General features: G+C 57.1%; 1 protein-coding gene across 1 annotated transcript in view; it reads left to right on the top strand.

Annotated features, from left to right (window-relative positions):
• Positions 1-342: 342 nt before the first annotated feature.
• MPPED1 (metallophosphoesterase domain containing 1) overlaps positions 343-23713 on the top strand; it is a 76178-nt gene continuing 52807 nt past the window's right edge. Inside the window, exons 1-2 of the mRNA XM_075552661.1 lie at positions 343-566; positions 10563-10744. Of these exons, the coding sequence (XP_075408776.1) occupies positions 343-566; positions 10563-10744 (406 nt within the window). The remainder of the gene's footprint in view (positions 567-10562; positions 10745-23713) is intronic.

Genomic DNA, 23713 nt, shown 5'->3' with positions numbered 1-23713 from the left:
AGGCCGGTGGGGGTTCTGTCCCCTCCCTCCCTTCCTTTTTCTTTCTTTCTTCTTTTTTTTTTTAACCAAAGTATATTCATCAAACTGCTGAGTTGGAAAGATTCGTAATGAGTTTTTGAGCTGTACGTACGACTGTTTTTTTTCTCCCCCTCGCTCCCCCCCATCCCCCGCCCTCTCCCTCTTTCTAAATCTTCATCTGACATTAAATAAAGCAAATCCCAAACAGATTAACTGTCGCATGGTTCTGCTTCATCTCCCAGTCTGTTTCCAGGTCTGGTGGGGGCCGGGCGGCAGCGGCGGCGGCGGCGCAGAGGGAGATGCCGAGCAGGCCGGTCCAGGCCCATGTGGCGATGTAGGTGGGATGCCGGCGTCCTGAAGGCAGAGGCCCTGGCCCTCCTCCCCTGTGGCCTGGGCATGGCGTTCTCCCAGTCCCACGTGCTGGCCGCCCGGCGCCACCAGCACGGCCGGCTCCTCATGGAGGTGGACGAATACAGCTCCAATCCCACCCAGGCCTTCACCTTCTACAACATCAACCAGGGCCGCTTCCAGCCGCCGCACGTGCAGATGTGAGTGGGGCGCCGGGCAGGGGTGCCACGCGGTGGGCAGTGTGAGCTGTCCTGGGTGGGCCCGGGGCTCGTGGGCGATCAGATTGGGCGTGTCCAGGAATCTGAACATCACAGGGGCTCTTGAGAGGAGTGGGGTGGTGGTGAGGACATTTCAGTCTGAGGGGGGTGCCCAATCTGGTCTGTGGTCCCCTGGCACTTGGCTGGGAGGATTGTTTGATACATATTTAAAGAGGAGGCGGTTCTACACCCAAATCCAGGCTTGGCTTCACTTTTGAAACAATTAAAAGGGATGAGCGATCCGGGCCCACCGGCTTCCAGATAGAGCTCAGCTGGCCCTCTGTGCTGTGGCTCACAGGAGCTGGGTAAACTGAGGCTGACCAACGGCAAAAGGGGAGGGTCAGACGGGGCCCCCGAGCCTCCTCTGCCCATTTTCTGTGGGTAAAGCAGAGGTGCTATTCCAGAAGAAATGGGGCATTCTGTCGCTGTTCTCAGGACTCTGACGGGAACTGGCAGGGATGACCCAGCCGTGAGTCCCTGCAAGCAGGTTGCCTGGGGACCTGTCCCTGATGCCTGTGTCCTGACATTCCTTTCTGTAATGTCTTCTGAACTCCAAGAGGAATGGGTGGCCTGGGGCCGGATAAACTCTCAGCCCTGCCCCGGCTGACTCTACATTCTCGGAAGACCCTTCCTCCTTGATCGTGGTGGCCCCTTGGAGGGCCAGCAGCCCCCAGAGTCGGACGGAATCCAGGTCCAAGGCCAAGATCTCATGTGTTCAGCATCCCTCTGGTGTGATGCCTGAGAGAGTGGAGCCATTTGTCAGCTCCTTGCTGAACATTCTAGAATGTTCCAGAACATCCTTTGCCCTGTGCTGGGCCTGGGCCACAGACGAGCCCTTGGAAATGATTGTATAGCTGTTTAGAACCGGGTTAGGGATTCCTCCAGACTGGGTCACATGTGTCCCCTTGAGCATCTACTCCCCTGCTCTCCAGCTTCCTCTAGGACCATCTGTGGACATTAAGACCCCACTGCTGTCCTTTGGGGGAGGCTGGAGAAGCTGGCGGGGGCCCCAGAGATAGTGAGCCCCACTGGCTGCGCTCCTCTGAGCTGTCTCCCTCGGGGGCCCATTCTCTGGGGAGGTGGGGCAGGTGTGGAGCATGGTTTGGTTGGGGGGGGGGGCAGCCGCGGGGCTGGGGTGGGCTGCAATGCCAGGAATGCTCCCTGCCTGAGCCGTGGGAGCAGAGAGTGCTCTTGTCCATGGGGGCTGCAGGACTGGCAGAGTCAGGGACCACCCACTTCACTTTGGGGTGGATTTCTATTTAGAAACTGCTTCCAATTGCCTATTTGGGGCCAGCTGGGCGGCAGGCCTGAGTGTTGAGGGGGGCCATGAGGTCTGGAGGGGTGGTTGGCGGTGGACCCAGTGGGAATGCAGTGGGCACCTGGCTCTCGGACCGGGCAGCTGGGACAGCGTGTGTGCGTGTCCATCTCGGAATGAGGACTGTGCTCCCCTGGGATTTGGGGGGGGGGTGTCTCTCTTCTGAGGAACCTCTGGGTGGGTGTGTTCGTAGTTGAGCACTTAACTGTCTGCACCACCAGGGACAATAAACACAGAGACGTTCACGCCCAGTCAGGCCTGGGCTGTCAATTCAGGACTTGAGCTTCCTTGAACGTTCTAGAACTGCTGTGCGGGATCAGGCTGATTCCTGCCTGCCTTGAGGCGTGCCCCACTCCCTCCTGGGAACAGTCAGGCAAGGAGGGGGACTGGGCAGTCGAGGGCCTGAAAAAGGAGTTTCTAGGCTGAGACCCAGAGGTTGAGTGCGGGGTGGGTATAAAGTTGGGAGGGGGCATGAATCAGACGTGGTCAGGCTGGCAGGTGGGAGTCTGAGGTTGCCAGGAGGGGTGGGGGCTGGGGAGGTGGACAGAGGTGATCTATGTCTGAGGAAGGGATGAAAGCGTGATTATGGCCCTGTTTCTACACATGCACACACACACACGCACACACACACACACACACACACACACACACACACACACACACACCATGCTCACAAGGCTCCTCCTGGTCAGGAGTGCTGACTCCCTGCTGCCAGGCCCCTGATAGTGCTGCTGTTTCCCCACTGATAAAGTGCTTCAAAATCCACACCACCCCCCAAAAAAGACCCAAACTCATTGCCATTAACTTGATACTGACTCACGGTGACCCTGTAGGACAGAGTAGAACTGTCCCTATGGGTTTCCAAGACTGTAACTTTTCATGGGGGTAGGAAGCCTCATTTTTTCCTGCGGAGCGACTGGTGGTTTTGAACTGTTGACCTTGCTGTTAGCAGCCCAAGGGCCCCAGCAGCAATAAAAGTAAACAGCCAAGCTAGGAGCCATCATGTCCCTTCGGCTCCTGGTCTTTGCACATTCCCCAGAGCGGGACTTCCTTCCCATGGGCATCTTTCATAATTCATGAACTCACTGCCATCCGGTCAGTGCTGACTCAGAGGGACCCCTGTGAGTTCGAGACTGTAACTGTTTATGGGAGTAGAAAGCCTGAGGAGCGGCTGGTGGTTTCCAACTGCTGACCATGGGCAGCACAGCCCAGTGGGTCACCACTATGCCACCAGGGCTCCGATCGGGAGCAGGCAGGCAGGCCTTTCTTCTTCCTTTTTTCAGAACCATTTTATTGGGAGCTAATGCAGGGTCCGTATCGTATGGTTAGTCACGTCAAGCAGGATTGTGTCTCAGGACAGGCTCCAACCTCCGTCCTTTAAGCGGTCAGCAGCCGAGCCCTCTCTGTGTGTCCCCCCACCCCCACCCCTGGGACTCTGCTCAGGGTTGCTCTGAGGGCCAAGCAAGGGCATGCACAGCAGGGCGGCACAGGCTCAGAGCCAGCCAATGCCCACTGACCCAGCCCCGTCCTCACTGACATCTGGTGGGTGTCTGAGTCAGCGGTTCAGGCAGGGAAGGTGGCGAGGACAGAGGGAGGGGTCCGCCTGCCTGCAGGGTCGTGGGTGGGCTGCTGACTCCCAAGAGGGGGTTTTCATGGGCGCTGGGGCTCAGGGGCAGCAGAGGTGAGCGTTGACTCCAGCCCCCCGGTCCAGTGCTTCGGACTTACAACTAGAACATGGCCTAAAGCTGGGAAAACCAGGGGAGGCCCATGGGGTTGGGTATGGGGAGGGCTCCCTCTGCTGCCTCTCATTCAGATCCTGCACCCAGAGTTGGGGGGTTGTGGGGACACGTGCAGGTTTTCCTGTCCAGTCAACCAGCGGCTCTGTGAGGATGAGGCAGGAGGCCGAGCCTCTCGCTGCCCAGCCCCTGATTGAGGGCAGCCTGGGGCGAGGGAGTGAGGGGCCTTATTGAATAAACCCACAATTTATGCTTAATGAAAACGGTGACAGTGCAGACGTGGCCACGGAGCCTACTGCGTGATTTACACACGTGCCCCTCGAGACCCTGCTGGTGGCCAGGCCTCCTCTGCCGGAGCAGCCGTCTCTCCCAGACCCTGCACCTGGCACTGGGAGGTGAGGTGGGGGCCCCTGGGTGGGTGGATAGACAGGGATGAGCAGGGTCAGCGTTCTCTGGGGCCTGAGATCTCGTGCCTCCTTGGGGCATGGACTCAGTAGGCCTGGACTAAGCTCTTTGGGCTTCATCCTCATGGGTGCTGTACCTGCGCCCCACCCACCCCTGCTCCAGACGAGGGAACTGAGAATGGGGGCCTTAAGCCCAGCACTGGGGCCAACAGAGCCCGCATTCCCTCTGGGGACCTGTGACCTTGGAATGTCCTTCTTGTGGCTCAGCCAGCGACACAGTGGCACCAGAGGGCCCTGGGGAAAGGTAGGGGGAGCTCTCTTCCTGCACCCTCATGTTGCACCCTCTCCGGCTGGCTCCAGACTCACTGTGGTTGTTAGGTACCGTCCAGCCGGTTCAGACTCAGTGATCCTGTGCACAGCAGCGGGAAACACCGCCCCATCCTCTCCACTGTCTCTGTGCCTGAGCCAACGGTGGCAGCCGCTGCGTCCATCCATCTCGTTGAGGGCCGTCCTCTCTTTCCCTGTCCCTCCATTTTACCAAGCTTGATGTCCTTCTCCAGGGACTGGTCTCTCCTGACAGCAGGTCCAAAGTGTGTAAGGTAAAGTCTCGCCATCCTTGCCTCTCAGGAGCACGCTGGCTGTCCTTCTTCCCAGACGGATCTGCTTGTTCTTCTGGCAGCCCGAGGGACTGCTGAACAGCGCCCTAGTTCAGATGCGTCCGCTATTCTTCCGGCTTCCCCATTCAGTGTCCGACTTCCACACGCCTAGGAGGCGATTGGACATACCATGGCTTGGGTCAGGCGCACCTGGGTCCTCAGAGCAACATCCTGGCTTTTCAACATTTTAAAGGGACCTCTTGTGCAGCAGATTGACCCAATGCAGCATCTTTTGATCTTCGGACTGCTGCCTGGTTATGGATCCACAGCCTTGGCCACTTCGATCTTTTCACTATTGATCGTGATGCTGCCTCTTGGTCCTGGTGTGAGGATGCTGGTCTTCTTGGCCTTGAGTCGTGGTCCATCCTGAAGGCTGCCACCTTTCATCTCTTTCAGAAAGTGCTTCAGGTCCTCCTGACTCAGTAGCCGGCCTCATTTCGGAAACACCCGTCTTTCCCCCTCTGCCCAAAGGGCGAGTCCATCCACACCCTGCCCTGTCAGCAGAGACGCTCACTGCCGTCAGCTAACGCTCAGCCGGACTCTGACTGGTGACATCCACCCTCAGCTTTAGGGCCCACCTGTCTCATCTGTGCTGACACACCCACCTGGAGACTGTCTCTCTGCTCCGGCCTGAGCTGTGCTCTCCCTGGGAGTGGGGAGGGAGGGGATACAGTCAGCAGCCAGCCAAGCATAAGGGGTGTGGGGAGAGGAAGGACCGCCGGGGGCCGTGGCCTCACCCTGGACATGGAGTGGGAGCTGGTCAGTTGGACGCAGAGGCTCAGAGATGGGCAGGCAGGAACAAAGGGCGGTGTAGCCGGGGTGGAGGTCTGCCCCTGATCATTCGTGGGCTTCTGGGGTTTGCCTGTGGCAGGAGCACAAGGCAGGGAGTCCAGGCAACCACCACCCCTCTCCGGGCCTCCGTTTTCCTATTTGTAGAGAAGCAGCCTGGACCAGAGTCCCCGGGGATGTCCAGTCACACACTTCTGGACTTATTGCTGGAAACTGTGTCTCTCGTGGCCCGCGAGAATCCCCGGCTCCGCAGATGCGGGGACAATGTCTGGGAACACTCTCTGCTTCTGAAACCGGGGTGGGGTTTTGATGCCAGGAGCAGAGGATTATGGGAGAGGCTCCAGACTGCGGGCAGTGGGTGGAAGCCTGCTGTAGAGGCGGGGCCAGGAGGGACTTCACAGTATCCTTGCCCACCAGAGAGCTATGCTGAGCCACCATGGAGTCAAGCGGATGGAGGCTGGGGGTCACGGGACCCTCAGGGAGAGGCGGTGACAGGACCCAGGTGTCAGAGTCCCCCTCGCCCCACCAAGTGCTGTGACTCAGTAGTGTTGTTTGAGCCGTCCAGTCACATGCTCGGGGTTTTCTTGCTCACACGATTAGCTGGGAAGTTTGGGCTCAGAGCTGGCTTCAGGCACCGCTGGATCTAGGAGGCCAACGATGCTGTCACACCCTATAACCCTCTCCTACGCTGACTTTTCTTTCATATTTCATCTCTTCTTGCCCTTTTCCTTGCTTCCATACCGAGTCAGGTAACTCAGGAGTGCCACACGGGGCCCTTTGAGAATATCTCATCATCCGCCCTTCCCCCTGCCCCCAAGCAGGTGCCAGGCATGTAGGGGGTCCTCATGGACTCTTATCCATGCTGATGGAATGAAACGAGGTAGGGCTTGGAGTGATCTCTGGAGGGAAAATATAGCATCTTATTTCAGCTCCACTTCGTTTTACATGTTGGGCTGTTGACTGCAAGCTCAGCAGTTCAAAACCAGCAGCTGGTCCTTGGGAGAAAAATGAGGCTTTCTACGCCCGCAAAGCGCCACAGTCTCAGAAACCCACAGGGCCTGTTCTAGCTTGTCCTGTTGGGTCGCTCTGAGTCTGTGTCGACTCGATGACAGGGAGTTTGGGCTTAGTTTCCTAGCTGAGGGGGCGGCAGGGCTCAGTTGGCTTTTCTGAGCCCCAATTTCTTCATCTGTAAAACGGGAACCCCAAGATCCTTCCTCTCCCTCCAGGTGGCTGAGAGAGGAAGAAGGGAGCAGGTGTCTGGGGAGAGCTAGGCTGGTGAGATGTGGGGGGCTGTCAGATGGCATTATGAGGCTCATAGTTCCAGGATGAGCATTGGTTCCAATCCAAAGAGTTGGGGTGCGGCGGGATGACATGGAGAAATACAAGCTTCCCCACCCCTTTGGGGAATATTGGGTCTGTTAGTACTGTCGTCATGGTGCTGAGAAGCTGTAGGCAAATAACACAAGACAAAACTGAACGCACTGTATTGAGTTGGTTCCGAGTCATGGTGACCCTACAGGGCGGTGTAGAACTGTCCCTGGAGTTTCTGAGACAGTCGCTCTGTACCCGAGTGGAGGTGTGTGCCCAGACTCATCGCTATGGAGTCAATTCCAGCTGATAGTGACCCATGAGACAGAGTGGAACTGCCCTCGAGTGAGTGTACAAGACTGTAAGTCTTTGTGGGAGTAGACAGCCTCATCTTTCTCCTGTGGAGCTGCTGGTGGTTTCGAACTGCCAACCTTGTGGATCACAGCTCAACTAACCACTAGGCCACCAGATAAATCGGAGCAGTTAATTAAAGCTCTCAGCCTGCACGTGCTCACAGTGTGCAGGGCCAGTGGTGTGCTCCTGGTGAGCCCCGGCCTGAGGTGCCCTGCTGTGGAAGGGGACTCTCTGGGGCCTGAGGCGGGCCTGCCAGTGGCATCCCTGCCTCTCCTTAGGCCACCTTTCCTTGTTTACCTTTTTCTCTCCCCTTGATCTCTGACACCTCCTGTCCAATGCGGAGGCTTCCCAAAGAGAGGCAGAGAGATGGCAGCAGGGAGAGAAGAAGGAGGGGCAAGAAAACAGCATCTCATTGGCTCCTCTCTGCTGCTGGACCTGACCCTTAGCAGAGCCCCTGTTCTGATTGGCTGCCTTTGGCCCAAGCAATCATGTTGCAGGTGGGCAGGTGGAAAAGGGAACTAGCTCTACTACTATAAAGTGTCTGTCACGTGAGACAGAGAGGACGGGTGGGATTACTGCTAAGGAGACCTTGGCTTCTCAACTACCTCAAGCACTTATTCCTTCAGGAAGCTGTGAGGCCCCCAGGCCAGCTTCCAGCCCCTCTGCTGTCCTGTCAAAGTTGGTGACTGAGTAGTGGTCACTGTCCAGCCAAACCTGCCCCTGCCACCAGTCTGGGGTTTCTGGAGGACAGGGGTCCCACCTGCTTCATGCCTGTGGCTCCAGTACACAGCTGACACACAGTTGGTGCTCAGAGTGTGTTGTGACAAATGGATGAGTAGGTGAATGGGTGGAAGGGTGGATAGATGGATGGATGGATGGATAGATGGTGGGTTAGTGGATTGGATGGGTGAGTGGGTGAGTGGATGGATGGGTAGATGGATGGATGGGTGGGTGGGTGGATGGATGGATGGATGGATGGGTCGATGGATGAAAGGATGGATAGTGGGTGGATGAATGGATGGATGGTGGGTGGATGAATGGATGGATGGGTGGGTAGGTGGATGAATGGATGGATGGGTCTGTGTGTGGGTGGATGAATGGATGTATGGGTGGGTGGGTGGACGAATGGATGGATAGGTGGGTAGGTGGATGGATGGATGAATGGATGGATGGTGGGTGGATGAATGGATGGATGGGTGGGTAGGTAGGTGAATGGATGGATGGATGGTGGTGGGTGGATGAATGGATGGATGGGTGTGTGTGTGGGTGGATGAATGGATGTATGGGTGGGTGGGTAGATGAATAGATGGATGAGTGGGTGGGTGGATGAATGGATGTATGGATGGTGGTGGGTGGATGAATAGTTGGATGAGTGGGTGGGTGGGTGGATGGATGAATGGGTGGATGGGCGGACTGATGAAGGGATAGATGGGTCAGTCATTGTTGAATTCTGCAGTGCCACGCAGCTCTGGCCTGCTGCGATGATGAGTGGCATGCACAAGTCCCAGCGTGGCTGTGGCTCGCTCCTGGTGGCTGCAGCATGGGCTGGGCCGATGCAGCGTTGGGGACTGAGTGAGATGAAGCACCCCCACATCAGCATGCCAAACCCACGCCTCTCGTAAGGTGTTAATTAAATTTCTTCGAAGTATATTGTTTGGGAAAAAAAAGGATAATTAGAAAGATGTCTTTAAAAGTATTTATGTAAGTGATATGGCACCGCTCTCGGTTTGCCGCATAATTAGATTTAAACGCGACTCCTGGAGTGGTGTGCTCAACTGGAGAAGGCTCTGCTGACGCAGTGTCATTGCGTTGTTTTGTGAAGAGTCTGGAGCCAGGCAGGACCGCTCGGCTGGGGAGCCTGGGCCCCCGGCCGGGTGCAGTGAGAATCACTACTGTCCAAGCTATTCCCAGGGGCCCCAGGCCCCTTGTTCACCCCGCTGGTCTGGGTGCCCTCATCTGTAACAGGCGGGGGTGGCCTCCCGAGGAGTCGGAGCTCCCGGCCATCCACACAGCCGTTGGTAGCCTTGTGAGTGTCTTTGTGTCCTCCAGCCCGTTTCACAGACGGGCAAACCGAGGCTGTGCGTTCCCGAGTTAGAGGTCACACAGGAGTGGAGAAGCAGCGGGGCTGGGGTTGGAATCCTGGCCTACTGATTCCAGGGTCCTCACAGGACTTTGACAAGCCCTTCTCCAAAAAGATGAGCTTCCTTCCAATTGGAAAATGGCCTCTCACCTGTACTGCCTCGGTTTCCCTTTGGTGGCCCTTGGGTCGTGGGCTTGGGTCCATGCATTTTCAGTGTGTGTAAGGGGAGGGCATCTCCTCCAAACGGGATGACAAGAACCTTGGATCTTGAGGAGTGAGAGGCTCTGGGGAACCCAGGTTTGAGTCCCGGCCAGGGCAGCTCATACACAGTCCCTCGTGCTGCCCTGATCCTGGGAGCCACTGTGCCGATGGCTCATGTGACAGCAGGGTCGCCCACGGTGGGCAAGCTTCCAGAGGAAGGCAGACTAGGAAGAGAAAAAGGAAAACTCTATGGACGCACCCGCAAAGGATCATGGGAGAATGCGGGACTGGGCCCTGCCGTGACCAGTCTGGGTTCTGCCCTTCTGGGCGTCTGTGAGTCCAGGGCTGGCAGCATCTCTTCTGTCCCAGATAGCAGTGCCTGGGTGGTGCTAGCATTTCTGGGGAGGGGCCAAGTAGGGCAACCGTTTTGAAAAGGCCTCTGCGCTGGACGGTGCGTGAATGAAAGGGTGAGAGACACGGCACTAGTGGATGGCCGGCGGCGGTCATCGGGCAGCAGCCTGGTGACTGAGGCAGGCCCTGACCCAAGCGCTGGCTGAGGAACCTTCACACCACCCTCTGAGGGGAAATGCCACCCGTGGGGAAACTGAGGCTCAGGGAGAAAGCCTGGCTGGTGAGCAGAGGGGCAGGATTCTGAGCTGGAGGCTGGGGGCTCCGAGGAGGATGTGAGCGAGGCGGGTGCTCAGGCCCTCTTGGGGTCAGCCCATCAGAGGCAGGGAGTGTGTGTGTGTGTGTGTGTGTGTGTGTGTGTGTGTGTGTGTGTGACTTCATCTGTGTGGGTGGGGCTCAGTGCCTATGGGGCGGGGCACTGTTGGCGTGGGTGCGGTCACTCGGTGTGGGTGGACTCAGTCCCTGTGGAGTGGATGAGGGGGGACGTGTCAGTCCGAGAAGGCTGGGTTAGTCCATTGGGTGGGGCTCAGTCGGCATAGGTGGGGTTTCATCCTTGCAAGGTGGGGCTACCCCAGTCCTTGCAGTGTGTGTGTGTGCTTGGGAGGGGTGGCCTGTCAGCCCGTGCGGAGGCAGGGGAGTTGCGAGCGAGTTGCGGGGACCCGTGACCCACACGCTCCGTCTTCCACAGGGTGGACCCAGTGCCTCATGACGCCCCCAAGCCGCCGGGCTACACGCGCTTCGTCTGCGTGTCCGACACCCACTCGAGGACCGACCCGATCCAGATGCCATACGGGGATGTGCTCATTCACGCCGGCGACTTCACGGAGCTGGGGCTGCCCAGCGAGGTCAAGAAATTCAACGAGTGGCTTGGTAGGTCTCTGCGCAGCCCCGCCCACCCCCTGTCCATCTGTCCATCCGTGAGCCCTGCCCCCTGTCCATCCGTCCGTGAGTCCCGCTGCCTCCGGCCCCCTGAGCCCGTGCTCACCCAGGTGGTCCACCGTGGTGGGCCTCACACTCCGGCCCTTCTCCACTCAGCACGTGTCTTGGTTGACTTTGGATCTGAGTTGGGGGGTGGGGCGCTCTCCTTGGCTTGACCCCCTCTGCCCCAGAGCCTGACGGAGAATTCATGCCCCCATCCAACCCATGGAGCATTGCAGGATGAATGAATGAATGAACGAATGAATGAACGAAGAACTGCAAGAACGCTGGACACAGGGCGGGTCTCAGCTGGCCCCCAGAGAGGGGCAGTATGGTGAATGCTGCTGGCTGTGGTCTTTGGGATTTTGCTTTCCCCCCCAAAATAAGAGAGCGCTACCGGGGGTGCCCCAGGGAACAGCCACCTCCCTTGGGTCCAGAGGCACCTCGCAGGCAGCATCTTTGTCCACCCTGGGACAGATGGGTGGCTTTCCCAGGGCCCCGACTCGTGGCTGGCTGGGAGCTGGTGCTCAGAGGGTCAGGGAGAGGTGGCACCGTGGTGGGGACAGGCCAGCTCTGCCAGTTGAGCCAAATATTTACAAACACAGCCTCCTATCTGCCTGGCTTGTGAAATTCTAACGCCAGGCTCCTTGGGCATGGGGTACGTGGAGATGGGAGAGGGCTCCCGCAGCCTCCTGTCTGGCCCCCCTGCACGGGGACACGGGGACACCTCTCTGAGGCCGGCTTCACAGCCCCCCTCTCTGTTCATGTGAATCCCTAAAGAATCTAGGGGCCACTTGGCCGACTCTGCTTGCTTTCCATCGCAGGAGTCATGGCCGGACACCTTCTAGGGACCTGGCACAGAAGTCGGCTCTGCCCTGTGGACAAAGGAAGCTATTGTCTGCCCCTTTGCCCCTATGCCCCAGCCCCAACGTTCCCCAAGGATGGGGTCTGCCGCTGACATGGACTCCGTCCCCGGGTGTGCTCCCTTCAGAGCTGAGCGTGAACCCCCCAGTGTGAAATGGGCGTGAGCACCCAGGGTTGTGAGCTCACAGGCCAGCGTCTCTGGTGGGCCTCCCCCAGGGCAGGGGAAAACCTCTGGGAGAAACGGACTCTCTCTAAGGAGCCCGGTGTGCCTCCCGTCAGGCATTGGCCTGCTAACCTCCAAGTGGGCGGTTCAAACCTACCGGCCACCCCGAGGGAGGAAGATGAGGCTGTCTGCTCCCGTGACGAAGGACAGTGTCAGGAGTCCTGCCCAGGGTCTCTGTGACTCAGGACAGACCCAGTGGCAGTGGGCTTGGGTTTGGATTGGGCTTGCTCTTGGCCTTGGCCAGGGAGGTCGGGGTCGGCTCTGGGCAAAGAGGAGGGAGGAGCAGAAGTCACATGCTGCGGTCGGAGCGGGGGGCTCTGGAGGGCACAGTGGACCTGGAAGGACAAGCCCGGCTGTGGCCGCATTTTGGCGGCCAGAGGGGTCCCGGGAAGGACTTGCAGCACCAATCTGGTTCAGTGGGCATATTAGAGAGCACTCGCTTCTCTCTGAGCCCCTGGGGGACACCGCTGTGCATGCTCTGCCTGCTAACCCAGAAGTCGGAACTTTGAGTCTAACCTAGCAATGGGCGCATGGAAAACCCACCATGTGGGACCAGGCGGCGCCCAGTTCTCCCCAACCCGCATGGGGTTGCTGGGAGTCAGATGGTTAACCGGCTCTCGGCGGACATCGGGACAGCGTGGGTGTTGCTCTTCCCAGGACAACTGAAGCGGAGTCTTGTCTGCCTGGGTTCTGCCTAGTGAGGGCTCCTGCCCCAGGGCCTCTCCTCTCTGCTGCCTCAAAGTGTTCGCTGAGTCAGTTCTTAGCTCACTGGGGAGGGAGCTTCGGACTGTCAGGCACTGCGCTCGGCTTCCTTGGCCTGTGAGCAGAGCATCCGTGGAAACCGGATTATAAAAGTTGATTTGCTGCTGGCTTTTTGGGAGCTGGCCCACGACCCCAGCCACTGGTGTGTCAAGCCTCCCAGGAGCTGTGGGTGGCCTGGGCATGCACGGGCACTCACTTGGCACGGCTGGACAGGTGGGCTTCGATGAGGTGTCCTGGAGTGGGCTCCGACTTGTGGTTCTTCCCCCCTGTACCAGGAGATACAACGTGGCCTGGTCCTGCGTCAGCTTCAGAAGTTCATCCTGGTTGGTCTGTTTGTCCATTTTTGTGGTGAATGTGTATTCCTGGTGCCTTTGGCCCAGGCCTGTCTCCCTGCGCCTCACTGGCTGGTGTTCTGTTGGGGTCCCCAGGGCAGTCTTGAAAACTCAGTCTCTGTTCTGAGTCTGGAAGCCCTGCTGAGTCTGCCCCGCTGGTCTCTGAAATGCCAGCGACATAGCTTCCACCATGATCGCGGCACCCACGCTGTCATAGGACAACACGCTGGCAGATTGGTGGCGGGTTTCAGATCCACTGCCGTGAAGTTGGTTCTCACGGCCACCCTCTGGAACAGGGTTTGTCAGGCAGTAAATCTCTGTGGGAGCAGACAGCCTCTTCTTTCTCCCGTGGAGTGGCTGATGGGGTTGAACTGCTGACTCTTCAGTGAGTAGCCCGGCACTTAACCACACTGTGCTACCAGGATTCCCGGAGAGCCGGCTCTGAAAAAGCAGCCATTGACAACCCAGGGGGTGCCCCATTCTACGTTGGCATATGGGGCCCCCAGGAGTCTGATGGCCCGCCTGAGGAGAACTGGCTTCTAGTTCCCAAAACTCACTGCCAAGGAGGCAGTGCTGACCCAGAGCGACCCTGTAGGACTTGGTAGAACTGCCCCTGTGTGTTTCCAAGACTAACTGGTTACAGGAATAGCCTCTTTTTTCTCCCTTGGAGCAGTTGGTGGTTTTGAACTGCTGACGCCACGGTTAGCAGCCCAACGCTTCACCCACTCCCTCAACCCAGTTCACTGCCTGCCAGTCGATTCTGACTCACAGTGACCTCATCCTTTGACTGGGGAGCGGCTGGTGAGTTTGAACTGCTGAACTTGCAGTTAGCAGTCTGGACAGTTACCAGACAGGGCGACCAGGGCTCCTTTGAGCAAAGGCGGGAGGTGTACCGTGTGAGTTATTCACCGCTGAAAGGTCCCAGCCGGCTCCGGCCCCAGCGTGGGGAGGGAACCAGCAGGTCAGTGAGTACACAGAGCAAGAGCGACACGTGGAGATGGCTGAGAGGCTGTTCAGCTGGGTGGTCAGGCATGTGTCCCGGAGGAGGGGTGGGACTGGGGCAGCCAAGTGCCCAGCTGGGAGAGGGGCATCCAGGGGGTACAAACATCCTGGGGGAGGGGTAGAGCGGAAGAAGACGCACTCAGTGCTGACTCAGAGAGACCCCCGCCCCCATGGGTTACCACGATTCTGTTTATGGGAGTAGTGAGGCTAGTCTTCCTCCCTCGGAGCTGCTGCTGGTTTCAAACTGTCGGCCATGAGGCTGGCAGCCCAACATGTGACCACAGCACCACCAGGGCTCCCAGGGAAGTAGCTGGGAAAGGGAAGGGTCTTTGGGGAGGAGGCAGGCCTCATGGCTGGGACAGATGTTTGGAGGTGAATTCTAAGTACCCAGGGCCTCCGAAGGCTTTATCCAGGGCAGGTTTCCAAAGGCCATGCTGGATCTCGGCAGAAGAGCAGCCACCGGAGGTTGGTGGCGGGAAGCTGGCCCTTGGTGCCAGAGCCGCGCAGCCTGTGGACGGGGAAGGAGCAGGAGTGATTGTCCTCAGGGCGGCCCTGGGGTGGGACAGCCACAATGGTGGATCCCGGGGGCTGTGTGGCCGTCCCCCAGTGCCAGGCAGTAACGGGTGGGGAGTGTGGTCCATTACCATGGCAACCCAGAGGGACTCTGGGTGTGCTGGGGGAGGTTTGGGGTCAGGGGGCAGAGGCTTTGGTGAGGCCATGGGTCATTCTGGACCCTGTGGAGGAGGCCAGGTGTCCTGGCGGGTGCAGGTGCTGTGCCCAGGTGGAGACACGTCGCCCTGGTGCCCCGTGCCTTGGCATCACTCACATCTTCCCCGAGGCGAGTGTGCCGGCCGGATTCGGCTGCCATCTCCCTAATGACAGCCGTGGCCCAGACTGTCAGGCTGGCAAGACGCCAGAGGGCTCCCTGCTATGACTGGCAGGTGCCTCCCGCTGCCAACTGCTTAGCCTGCACCCCCCCCCTAGGGAGTGACCCCCAGAGGTCACAGGGGCCTGTGCTCCCCAGAGGCCACAGGGAGGGGGGATGGAGCATCCTAGAGGGGCTTCTGCTCGAGCCCAGCTCCTGTCCCTCTTTGTTGCTGGGTCCCTCCTCTGCTCCTTCTCCATGCTCCTCCATCCCCCGCCCTCCTCCTACCCCAAGGGCCCCCAGGTCCAGGGCATCTGGGCCTCTCCCATCTTCTTTCAAGCCAATGACGACCCAGACCCCTGCTTTGATCACCACCCCTCAGGACCAGGTTCCCTGATGACCCCTCCTTCCACTCTCCACCAGCACCCCAGTTTCTTTATGTTGCCAACTGAGCCCCTAAACCTCCCCCTCTTCTTACTGACCGGGTAACCAGGGCTGCCCTCCTGTGTGTTATTTGAGCCCCTCCCCCATCCAGTGCTCTCAGCCCCAACTCCCTTCCCTGGAGGCTGAATGTCATCTCTTATTCCCCAGGCCCCCTTGTTTTCTATCCTGGGCCCCACCCACTGTCCCTTGCCCCCCTACAGCCCTGGCTCATTCTGTTACCTGCTGAGCCATGCAGGATCCTGTGTGTCCCACTTAGTCCCTCCCGCTCCAGGCAGAGACCATGTCCAGTTCCCCAGGGTCCCAAGGGCCCAGATGGACCCCCAGGGTGCTGGTGCACATTGAATGGAGCCCAGGAGTAGGTTCATTAGACAGTACCGCCCTTGGCGGAGACGGGCGGGGAGGAGGCGAGGGCCTGTAATGGAGTATTTAGAAGTTATAATTAACTTTTTACCGGCGCGCTCCAGCACAAAACGATATATAAGACAATCTAAAAGGGGTCCAAGGATTTCGTTAAATAGAGCTAGGTCTTTTGCAAGTAAACCCTTAATTAGAATCTGTGCGGGAGGAAGAGGGGGGAGGAAGGGGAGCCATCTTTCGAGGCGGAATCTCTGGGTTTGGCCCCGCTTGCTGCCTGGTCTGTGGCAAGAGGCCCAGCCCAAGGGTGGGTGGGGCTGGGGATCAGCTGTAGAAATGGGGGTTTCTGTTCCTTTGCAGGAGGGGGGCTTCATGGCTAAGTGCTTGGAGCCTGCCAGTTCACACCTCCAACCCGAGAAAGACGGGGCAGTGGGTTCCGCCTGGTCCTAGAGGGCCGCTGTGAGTTGGCCTCCACTCTACCAGGCAGCAGTGGGCTGGGCTGGACTTCTGTGCTCTTAGCAGGCTGTTCACGAGCCGGTGGGGCTGGGGGATCACGGGGCTGAGTGGCAGGAAGCTGGTCACCAGCTGATAAGATTTGGTTTGTATAAAGGACATGACTGTTTCTAGCTGCAGCTAGAAGGTGGCAGCCCCCTCCCCTGCGCCCCCAGCCCACCCTGATGGTGGGAGATGGTACTGAACAGCCCCTTCCCAAGCTTGTGGCTCTCCTAGCTGGCTGCCTCATCGGTCCCAGCCCGGCTTTGCTCTTGCATTTGGAACTTTTGCTTCCGTCAGTGGCTTGGTTCCTTCCTGCTACCCACTCTTCTCACCCCAGGCCCTTTTCCCTGGAGGGACAGCCCCCTGGGTGTGTGCTGCCTGCCTGCTGGCTGGGCCCACATGTCTGCTCCAGGGGCTCTCTCTTACTCTGGCCAGTTCTATGAGGGTCACCTTGACTCCTGCTGGGCAGTGTCCATGGTCCCTGGACAGCCCCATACCTGGTCCCTGTCCCAGACCCCGTGGGCACGGCAGGAATGGACGGTGGGCCATCAGGCAGACCTGATGGTGCTGTGATGTCCCTAAGCCCCGCTCACATCCTCTGGGGGTCAGCTCCAGCCCTGGAACCAGGGACTGGGAACTTACTCTGTATGTCCAAGAGAGGCCCACCCACCCCTACCTTGCAGGGGAGGGGCAGTCTCACTCTAGGATTCTTGCTCACTGCGAGGTCAGCAGTTCGTAACCAGTACCAGCGTGAGGGAGAAAGACGGGCTCTCTGCTCCTGGAAAGAGCCTCGGAACCCCACTGGGGGCGAGCTCTACCCTGCCCCATCGGGTCTCTGTGAGTCAGCCTCTGCTTGATGGCGGTGAGTTCCAGGGAGGGAAGGAGGGGCGCTGTTGGCTCGGTGGTTATGCCTCATGCTGCTGACTGCAAAGCCGGCAGTTCAAAACCACCAGCTGATCTGACGTGGGGGGGTTAAGGCTTTCTCTGGGAAACCCCCAGGGGCAGATATGCCCTGTCCCATAGGGTCGCTGTGGGTCGGCTTCCACTCGATGGCAGTGCGTTTCTTTGTCGTGGTGGTTTGTTTATTTGACCACAGGGCAGAGTGAGAGGGTCCTGGGGCACCAGGAGGGATACAGGCGCCAGGGAGAGAGATTGAGGGTAGCTGGACCGGACAGGGAGGTTGCCGAGGGGACAGCCCTCAGGCTGGCCTTTGGAGTGGAATGGGCAGGGTTTGCTGATGGTCGGTGTGGGGGAGATGCTGACGGGGCACCCACACTGCCCAGCAGGAGGGGCCCGAGGTGGTCCCTCCACATTGGTTTGTCATGTGAAGGAAGCAAGAGTCAGCAGGAGGTTTTGCGATGCCGTCGACGGAGTGGACAGATTCAGCCAGCCTTTTTAAATGATCATGCTTGTCCGTGACCTGCGTACACAGGGCTCAGACAGGCTCGGGGGTCCCTCTGCTCTTTGGTGGGATTTGTCGGGAGAAGGAAGAGGCTTTCTACTACCACAAAGGACTAGTCTTGGGAAACCACAGAGGCAGTTCTAAGCTGCCTTTTGGGGTCACCATGAGCCAGAATTTACTTTGATGGCTGTAAGTTTGGTCAAGGGTGGAACTGCACCCAACAGAAGAGACCCTGCCGGGTCCCTTGCCGCACCCCCCCAGGTGGGTGGGCCGGTTTCTAAGAGAGCCGCTGCCATCGGAAGGGATGTCATGGGTTGATGTGTGTAAGCAGTGGTCCATGCCGTCCTTCCTTGTCTGTCGTAGGCTGGACGCTTCGCCGAGACCTGGTTCAGCATCCTGGTAGCACACGGGATTCCATCTCGGGACAGTGGTGGCATTTGCTGGGATCTATTCCCGGGGCCGGCATTCAAAAAACACAAATCAAACTCACCTCCCTCCATCGAGTCGATGCTGCCGACTCACAGCGACCCTCTAGGACAGGACAGAAATGCTGTCTGGGGTTTCTGAGATGGACTCATTGGAATAGAAAGCCTTTTCTTTCTCCCGAGGAGTAGCTGGTGGTTTTGAATGGCTGACCTAGCAGTTAGCAACCCGACATGTAAGTAGTCCACCACCAGGGCTCCGCCTGGGCCAGGGGAGGCATGAATTCTACCAGGGCCCCATCGGCATCCTCCATTAGTTGGCTACAAGGTCCTGACTGGGATGTATATATGTATGCATGTATGTGTGTGTGTGTGTGTGTATGTGAACATGTTATTCATAGAGACACTCAAGATGGATTTTTTCCCCTCCTTTTTAAAATCCCAGGGCTCTGTGTCCTCCCAGCACTCTGGGTGAGGAAGTGGGTGTGTCCAGGGACTTTGGTCATGGGCAGCCACAGTGGCCAGCGGGCTGATGAATTGGGTCTCAGACCGGGGAGGTAGCTGCTGGGGAGGGAGGCGCAAATAAACCAGGCATGCGGTGTTGCAGAGGCCTGGGGTGCCTTTGAGAAGTTTATTCTCCAGATTCCGCATCAATAAAATAAAACGAAAATCCTCCTGCTGCCAAACTGTGTTTTAGGGGCTAAAAGGAGGGGGGGAATCAGCTAATAAAGATGAAACATCTAAGCTGTAGTCAAGCGATTTCGGCCAGCCATAATTACAGTATTTTCATGTTAATATATAAACCCCTTGAAAGGTGTGCGTAAGTGCTAATTATCTATTTACAACAGAATGGCTTTGGGGATGGAAAGAGACCCCTCTGTGTGTGTGTGTGTGTGGGTGTGCAGGAGGGGGAGGCTCTCAAAGGGATGGTTTTCTGTAGGGTTTCTTTTCTTCTTTGGAGACCATCATCCTAAACTCCCTGCCTTAAATTTTTAACAAAGCGAATGGAATAAAAGAGGATGAGACACATGGGGATGGGGTGGGGTGGGGGGCTGGCTCCCCGGGAAGTCTTTCTTTTGTGCATCTCGTTATTATTTGTCTGGGTTTTTGGTGGGTGCCTTCTACAGCCCACCTTGTATCCCTGGTGGCATCATGATTACTCCTCGTTGGGCTGCAAACGTCAAGGCCAGTGGTTCAAAACCACCAGCCGCTCCTTGGGAGAAAGACGAGGCTCTCCACTCCTGTCAAGAGTGGCAGTCTCAGAAGCTCACAGGGGCAGGTCTACCCTGTCCTACAGGGTCGCTGTGAGTTGGCATGGGCTCGTGGTTACCTGCTGCTGGTGGCCTTCTATACCTTGGAAGGAAATGCCATCTACCCTTTGCCCTCTTCACGGTCACTGCCCTGCCGGAGCTCATGATTGTGACTGCTGTGTCAGCCCCGCTTGTGGGGGGCTGCCCTGGTTTTCTGCTGACCCTCGAGACTGGTCTTTCCTGATGCTGTGTCCAGTATACACACATACTCTCTCCTTCCCGGCTCACAGTGACCCGTAGGACAAAGTAGCACTGCCCCCGGGGGCTTCTGAGGCTGTAGCTCTTTATGGGAGTAGAAAGCCTCATCTTTATCCCAAGGATTGGCTGGTGGATTTGAACTGCTGATCTTCAGGTTACCAGTTCAACATGCACATTCCTATCTAGGGTTAAAGCAAAGAAATGAGGCCAGCGTAACCCAGCTCACATAGGCCACGAAGGCTCTCAGTATTGAGATTTGGGGTCTGGGTTTCCTGGGGGTCAAAAGGCCAATGGCTTTGCTTGTTGAAAGATGGTGGTGATGCTGATGGTGATGATGGTGGTGATGTTGGTAATATTGATGCTGATGGTGTTGGTGATGGTGAGGGGAATGCCGATAGTTACGGTAATGCAGATGGGGATGATGTTGGTGACAGTGATGATGATGATGGTGGTGGTGGTCATCCTAATGCTGATGGTTGATGTTGATGGGGTCAGTTCCGCTGGTGCCTCCTCCCACTATAGCAGGTGTGATGCCCGGTGGATGCCTGGGGTTCCCCGTGGGCTAGACCTGTGTGCTTGGCATCTCTGACTGTGGAGAAGGTCTTTTTTTTTGGTGGAAGTTTTGGATCGGAACACTCAGACCAAATATTTGCCAGTATTTTTAACATGGCCACAGTGACTATTCATGGTATGTGTGTGTGTGTGTATGTTTTAATCCACCTCACACCCCCACCCCCCCCCGCCTTTCTTCTTTTAGATTGATTGAAGTTTCTTTTTTTCCCCTCTACTGGTTTGGAAATGCTACATTCTTTTCTGATTCGATTAGTGGTTTCTCATACATTTTTAATATGCATATCTGACTTAACACCGTCTGGTATTAATCAACATCTCCATCCTGCCCTGAGGACTCAGGGACACACCTGCCCCAGCCCGATCGACACCGTGTTGCCCATCTTTGCTCTCTGCCCAGCGTTACCCTCAGCCTGGCCCTGGGTCCCAGCTCTGCCCGTGATCAGCAGCACACGTGGCCCTGCACGGTGGTGCTGTTTGCCAAGCACCTGCAGCAGCAGCTCTGAACTGAGCACAGGCTTTCATGAGGCTGACAGGCAGGGGGAGCACAGGTCAGGGAGTGGCCGGGCCAGCACCTTGGATGAGCAGAGACCTGGTGACCATGGTGACCATGCCTGGGGTGGGCGTTCTGGGCTGAAGGAACATCCAGTGTCCATGGTGGTCTAATGATGGGAGATGCCCACGCCAGGAAGGGGGTGGGGAGCAAGGAGGGTGGTCCTGCCCGGAAGGGGGACCAAGTGGCTTCACACAGGAGGTGTGCCTTGAATTGGACAGGTGGCCACCTTTGGAGCAGACATTCCAACGGGAAAGGGCAGGCTGATTGAGGGCCAGAGAGTATGGATCGCCTCCTTGCCAGGATTTGAACGTATCCATTCACCTATCCGTCCATCGTCCATCCATCTACCCACCAACCCACTTACTCAAACCACATCTGCTGAGAACCTATCTTGTTCTAGAGCAGTGGTTCTCAACCCTCCTCATGCCACAACCCTTTCACACAGTTCCTCATGTGTTGGTGACCCCCCCAACCATACAATTATTTTCATTGTTACTTCATCTCTGTCATTTTGCTACTGTGATGAATTGGGCGACCGCTGTGAAAGGGTCGTTTGCACCCCAAAGGAGTCGCAACCCACAGGTTGAGAACTGCTATTGTAGACCCTGTGCGGTGCTGGGGACAGACACACAGCCAAACCTGATGGCACGCAGTCAGTCCATGGCAGCCCTATGGGATGGGTAGGATGGTCCCATACGGTTCCAAGGCTGGCTGTCGCCTTTAGAGACTCACAGTGGCCCCACAGGACACAGTAGAACTGCCCTTGTGGGTTTCTGAGACTGTAACTTTTCACTGGAGTACGCAGCCTCAGCTTTCTCCCCAGGAGTGGATGGCAGTTTCGAACTGCTGACTTTGCGGTTAGCAGGCCAGTGTACAATCCATGATACCACTAGGAGTCAGAATTGACTCGATGACAGTGTGTTTTTTAAAGATACTTTTGTTTATTAAATACTTTTATTGGGGGCTCTTACATCTCTCATCACCATCCATGCATTCGTCCAGGGTGTCAAGCACATTTGCACATATGCCGCCATCATCATTTTCAAAGCATTCTCTTCCCACTTGAGCCCCTGATATCAGCTCCCCATTTCTTCCCCCTCCCTCTCCTGCCTGTCCTCCCTCACGAACCCTTGATAAGTTATAGATGATTATTTTCTTGTCTTACATTGTCTTCCCTTGCCCCTCACCCACTTTTCCATTGTTCGACCCCCTGGGAGGGGGTTCTAGATTGATCTTTGTGATCAATTCCCCCTTTCTCCCCCCACCCTCCCCTAATCCTCCTGGCATATCTGCTCTCATTGTTGGCTCTGAGGAGTTTATCGATCCTGGATTCCCCGTGTTGCAGGCTCTTATCTGTAGCAGTGTGCATGCTCTGGTCTAATCCGATTTGTAAGGTAGAATTGAGGTCATGATAGTGGGGGGAAGGCAGCACCAAAGAACTAGAGGAAAGTTGTGTGTTTCATTGGTGCTATACTGCACCCTGACTGGCTCATCTCTAAAACTCTTTACTGAAGCAGGCTGCTGCTTCTTTCTCCCTTCTCAGTTAGCAGCACAATGCTTAAGTACTGAGCCACCAGGGGTACACACCCCTGAGACCTATAAGCAAGACACCAGGTGTGCTGGGAACAGATCTGGTGAGGTGGCCGTCTTGGTCCAGGACAGGCCTGATGCTGACACTCAGGCTTGGCTGGCAGCTCACCCATCTCCTGGGTGTGAGACTGAGGGCCCGTGACTCACCTGGCCTGGCCCTCCAGCTGCTCACCTGTGCAATGCTTCCCTCCCAGGCTGGTGGGAGAGAAAACTCAAAAGCCCAAGCAACCCGAACTCAGTGCCGTAGAGTCGACTCTGACGCACAGCGACTGTCTAGGACAGAATAGAGCTGCCCCTGTGGCTTCTGAGGCTGTGGCCCCATGGGAGTAGAAAGCCTCATCTTTCTCTGTCAGAGGGGCTGCTGGTTTTGAACTGCTGACCTTCCTGTAGGCGGTCCAAAGTGTAAACATTCCGTCAGCCACCAGGGCTCCAGTTGGGAGAGCCAGTGATGAGATTCCCCAAGGGTCCTGGATTCGAGGGGTCAGCCTGCCCTCTCACCCCAAGAGCAACCTTCACTGTGGCTCCAGGCTGTGGGACCCGCTGGAGGACAAGCCCAGGGGCATTGCTAGTTGGCCATTAGAGGACAAGCCCGGGGACATTGCTAGTTGACCATTAAAGAGGACAAGCCCGGGGACATTGCTGGTTGGTCATGAGAAAGCTGGGGGAAGTGACATTTTTCTTGCCGATATGTTTTTAAAAAATTTTTCTTTCTCCTTTTTTTCCCCCTCCATACATGTGTCTGCCATGAAATAAGATTGTGGACTTTTATAAATGTCATTTTCATTCTGGGTTTTATTCCAGAACAGGAAGAGTCAACAAGCCAGGAATCCTGGCCAGCACTGAATTAAAATCTTCTGTGCCCGGTGCAGAGAAACTTCTGGAAGATCCCATCCCTTCCCTTCCCTGACCTGCCTCTCATACTGGGGGCTAGTGGGCACCTTGGCCAGGGCTCTGTGGCTGCATAGAGTGGGCGTGATCTTGCTCTGGAGAGATCTGGGGATCAGTGGGGCCTGCCCCTCTATTTCCACACCTGATCCCTGGTGGTCCCCACGACCAAGTGCTCTTTAGACCTGCAAGGGCATGGGGCTCACCCGGGGAGAAAGTCTCATCCTTGTAGATTCTGCATCGGCAGGGCTGGGTGGACCTGTGACTCTGTGTCCACCATGCTTCAGGTGACGATGCCCTTGAGCTCCTTTGGGGACCACACTTTGAGTAGCCCAAACCAGTGCCACCAAGTCGATTCAGCCTCACACAGCCCTGTCTGCTCGGGCTTCTGGGGTTGCTGACCGAGACGGGAACACCGTCTCATCGTTCTCCCATGGAGAGGCTGGTGTGTTTGAAGCTCTGACCTTGCAGGTAGCAGTCCACCCCTCACCACCAGGACCCCAGACTGGGGCTGGCCAGGAGAACGCTCAGAAGCATTGGGCATGCCCTTTGCCACCAGTGTGTTGTCTAGTGTGGGGACCACTGGCTGTATGTGGCTCTCGCATGCTTGAAATGTGGCTGGTGGGACTGAGAGACGGAGTTTTCAG

The sequence above is a fragment of the Tenrec ecaudatus genome, chromosome 6 (genome assembly GCF_050624435.1).
Source record: "Tenrec ecaudatus isolate mTenEca1 chromosome 6, mTenEca1.hap1, whole genome shotgun sequence".
Classification (NCBI taxonomy): domain Eukaryota; kingdom Metazoa; phylum Chordata; class Mammalia; order Afrosoricida; family Tenrecidae; genus Tenrec; species Tenrec ecaudatus.
This window is presented reverse-complemented; position numbering and strand designations above follow the sequence as displayed.